At 39.5% G+C, this 3,008-nt stretch overlaps 1 protein-coding gene across 1 annotated transcript in view; it reads left to right on the top strand.

Annotated features, from left to right (window-relative positions):
• Nucleotides 1–3,008, top strand: part of INTU (inturned planar cell polarity protein) — a 60,983-nt gene that overhangs the window by 51,306 nt on the left and 6,669 nt on the right. Inside the window, 2 exon segments of the mRNA XM_006762825.2 lie at nt 406–419; nt 1,644–1,926. Coding sequence (XP_006762888.1) covers nt 406–419; nt 1,644–1,926 — 297 coding nt within the window.

The raw sequence follows: 3,008 nt of genomic DNA, 5'->3' as shown, positions 1-3,008 counted from the left end.
AATCAATGGAAAAGGTATCCTCAGGTGAGGATTTTTAAAAAGACACATATAAAATAATAGTTCAAAATGTGAAAGCCACCCTTTATCCCTCCCTTTTGTGTGTCTAATTTTTAGAGTTTACTATTTTTATGCTTTAGTAGATGCTGTGGTGTGCTGCTTAGATACTCCTTATCCCAGAGTGCTCATTCCCAGTATCTCACAGAGGTAAGGAGGCAGTATCTAGGCTAAGAGCCGAAATATGCCTTTGCTTGCCTCTGTGCTCATGGCTGGGGGAAAAAAATCAACTGAAGAAATATTTTATTATAGATACCAGAATTAGAATGGGGCAACCTGAATATTTGAGATGCTGATGGGGAACTGCTGTCTATATATTTAAAGATTGCCAATCAGAAGTCAACAGTAGAGAAAAAGAAAGCAAGGTATAGTAGATCAAGTTACAGAGTCTGCTGAGCTGTGCCACTTAGCTATGTGACTTCAAGAAAGTTAATTCAAGTCCTCTGAACATTGATTTCTTCATGGTTAAAACAAGGATGGTAATATTTACTACCCTGCAGAGTCATTATGAGAATTAAGACTAAGATATTTTAAAGTATCTACCCTGGCAGAAAGAGGGTATTCAGTATATTATTATTATAGGTTCTGCTGGCCTATTTGAGACCCAAATAGGGGATGAAAGGATAGAGAAGAAGAAGAAAGGAGAAATAAAAATACTAAGAGAATACAGAAGAGAAGTAAGACTATTAATGAGAAATAGAATACAACTAGTAATTGCCATTGTAATCTAGAATATTAACCCAACTCTGCAGTTAGTAATAACTTTAATTTTAACTATCATGGTAAAAGGCTTTAATGCTGCTAACTTAAATGTATTTAGTTTGTTGAAAGATGTTTTTATATGTGGTCCACCCTTGACTGATAGCATGTTTATGGCTTGAAGAGATCTGGGCCAGACATGGGCTAAGTTATTTATTACCAACTATGAAAACAAAGGGGATTGGCCAATTTGGGTTGTGTAGCAAAGGGGTGAATTAAGTTACTTGCAAGTGAATTGGTGTTTGTTTATCCTTGCATAATATATAATACTTGCCTCCATTAGGGAATTGATAACAACGCTAGTCTGTACTTCAGTTAAAGAGGAAGAGGGAATTAAATAAGGGAATGAAATGTTTGGCCTAGTTTTTCTTCCCTAATTAGACTTCTAATGTCTATATCTATATCTATCTATCTATCTATCTATCTATCTATGGCTAAGTGACCGTCCGACTTGTAGCAATGATGCGCACTGACCACCAGCGGGCAGACACTCAATGCAGGAGCTGCCGAGCTCTGGAGGGAGCCCGATTCCAGGGTGTATCACCCAAGAACCACCCTCTTGCACTCTGGGACCCCTTGGGGGATGTCAAGAGCCGGTTTCAGCCTGATCCCCATGGGCCAGACCAAGGGACCCCACCTGCCAGAGGGACCCCGATCACTCCGCAGACACCCTTCGAGCCGCAATGCTGCCCCGGTGTGGCCAGCCAGGGAGGAAATGCAGGAGGTTGGCTCCAGGGCATGTCCAGCCCATCTAGCCCAGTCCCACCCCACCAGCCACCTTCTAATTAATTGCCTTTCAATGTGCACGAATTCATGCACCAGGGCACTAGTATTGTAGATAAAATAGTTATTGGGAATCTACATGATTCAAAATAAAGCAATATTTTTACATTTGCTTAAATATCTTTTTTTTTTTTTTCAAGATTGACATCTGGTCCTGAGAACACACTTTTCCACTATGTTGCTTTAGAAACAGTGCAAGGGATCTTTATTACTCCTACCCATGAAGAAGTGGCCCAGCTAAGCGGCTCTATCCACCCTCAGCTAATAAAGAATTTCCATCAGTGTTGTCTCTCCATTCGTGCAGTTTTTCAACAGACCTTGATGGAAGAGGTAGGGCACTGCTATGAATAAAGTTTTATGCCAGTTTCATTTCTATAACTCTAAATATTCTCTCTAAAAGCTCTTTAATTAATATGTCCAGCTATGGAAATTCTCAAAGCAAGAAACAGTGGCTTCTGTAATCTGGATGTATTCTGGAGGGTAAGCTAGAAGGGTTTGTTGATAGATTAAATAAGGTTTATAAGAGAAAAGAACCAAGGATCACTCCACTATTTTGACCTGAGCCTCACAAAAAAATATTTATATTTCACATAAGTCATTGCTTTGCTAATGATTTTATCAATGGGAAATTTAGAGAGATACATCTGTTTTAAGTTTAATGTATTTTAAGTATATTATAAAATCATCTGTTTATTTACTAATCTACCAGTAATTTACTCATTATTAATACATTCATTAAGTACCTACTATATACCAACAACTTTAAAAAAAAATAATACAGCTCTAGATGATTTAGCTCAGTGGATAGAGCTTCAGCCTGCGGACTGAAGGGTCCTGGGTTCTGTTCCAGGCAAGGGTATGTACCTTGGATGTAGAATCCTCCCTGGCCCAGTCCCTGGTCAGGGCATGTGCAGGAGGCAACCAATCAATGTGTTTCTCTTACATTGATGTTTCTCTCTGTCCTTCCCTCTCTCTTCCACTCTCCCTAAAAATCAGTGGAAAAATATCCTCGGGTGAGGATTGTTTTTTTAAAAAAAATACACAAAGATGCCCTGGCTGGTTGCTAGTGGTTAGAGAGCTTCAGCCTGTGGGCTGAAGGGTCTTGGATTTGATTACCGGTCAAGAGCATGTACCTGAGTTGCAAGTTCAATCCCCTACCAGGTTAGAGTCCATGTGGGAGGCAGCCAATCGATGTGTCTCTCTTATATCCAATGCTTCTCTCTCCCCTTCTCTCATTCCTCTTCCCTCCTTTCCCCTCTCTCTAAAAAATAAAAAATAAATGGGAGAAAAAATCCTTGGGTGAGGATTAACAAAAAACAAAACAAAAACAACAACAAAGATGAGAAGTATATTGTCTCTGCCTGGAAAGGAGCTTATCCTGTATTGGGAAGAAAGACCTATAAACTGCTAAT

The sequence above is a fragment of the Myotis davidii genome, unplaced genomic scaffold, assembly GCF_000327345.1.
Source record: "Myotis davidii unplaced genomic scaffold, ASM32734v1 scaffold438, whole genome shotgun sequence".
NCBI lineage: Eukaryota > Metazoa > Chordata > Mammalia > Chiroptera > Vespertilionidae > Myotis > Myotis davidii.
Note: the sequence above shows the minus strand (reverse complement) of the source record. Positions and strands in the feature narration are given on the sequence as shown.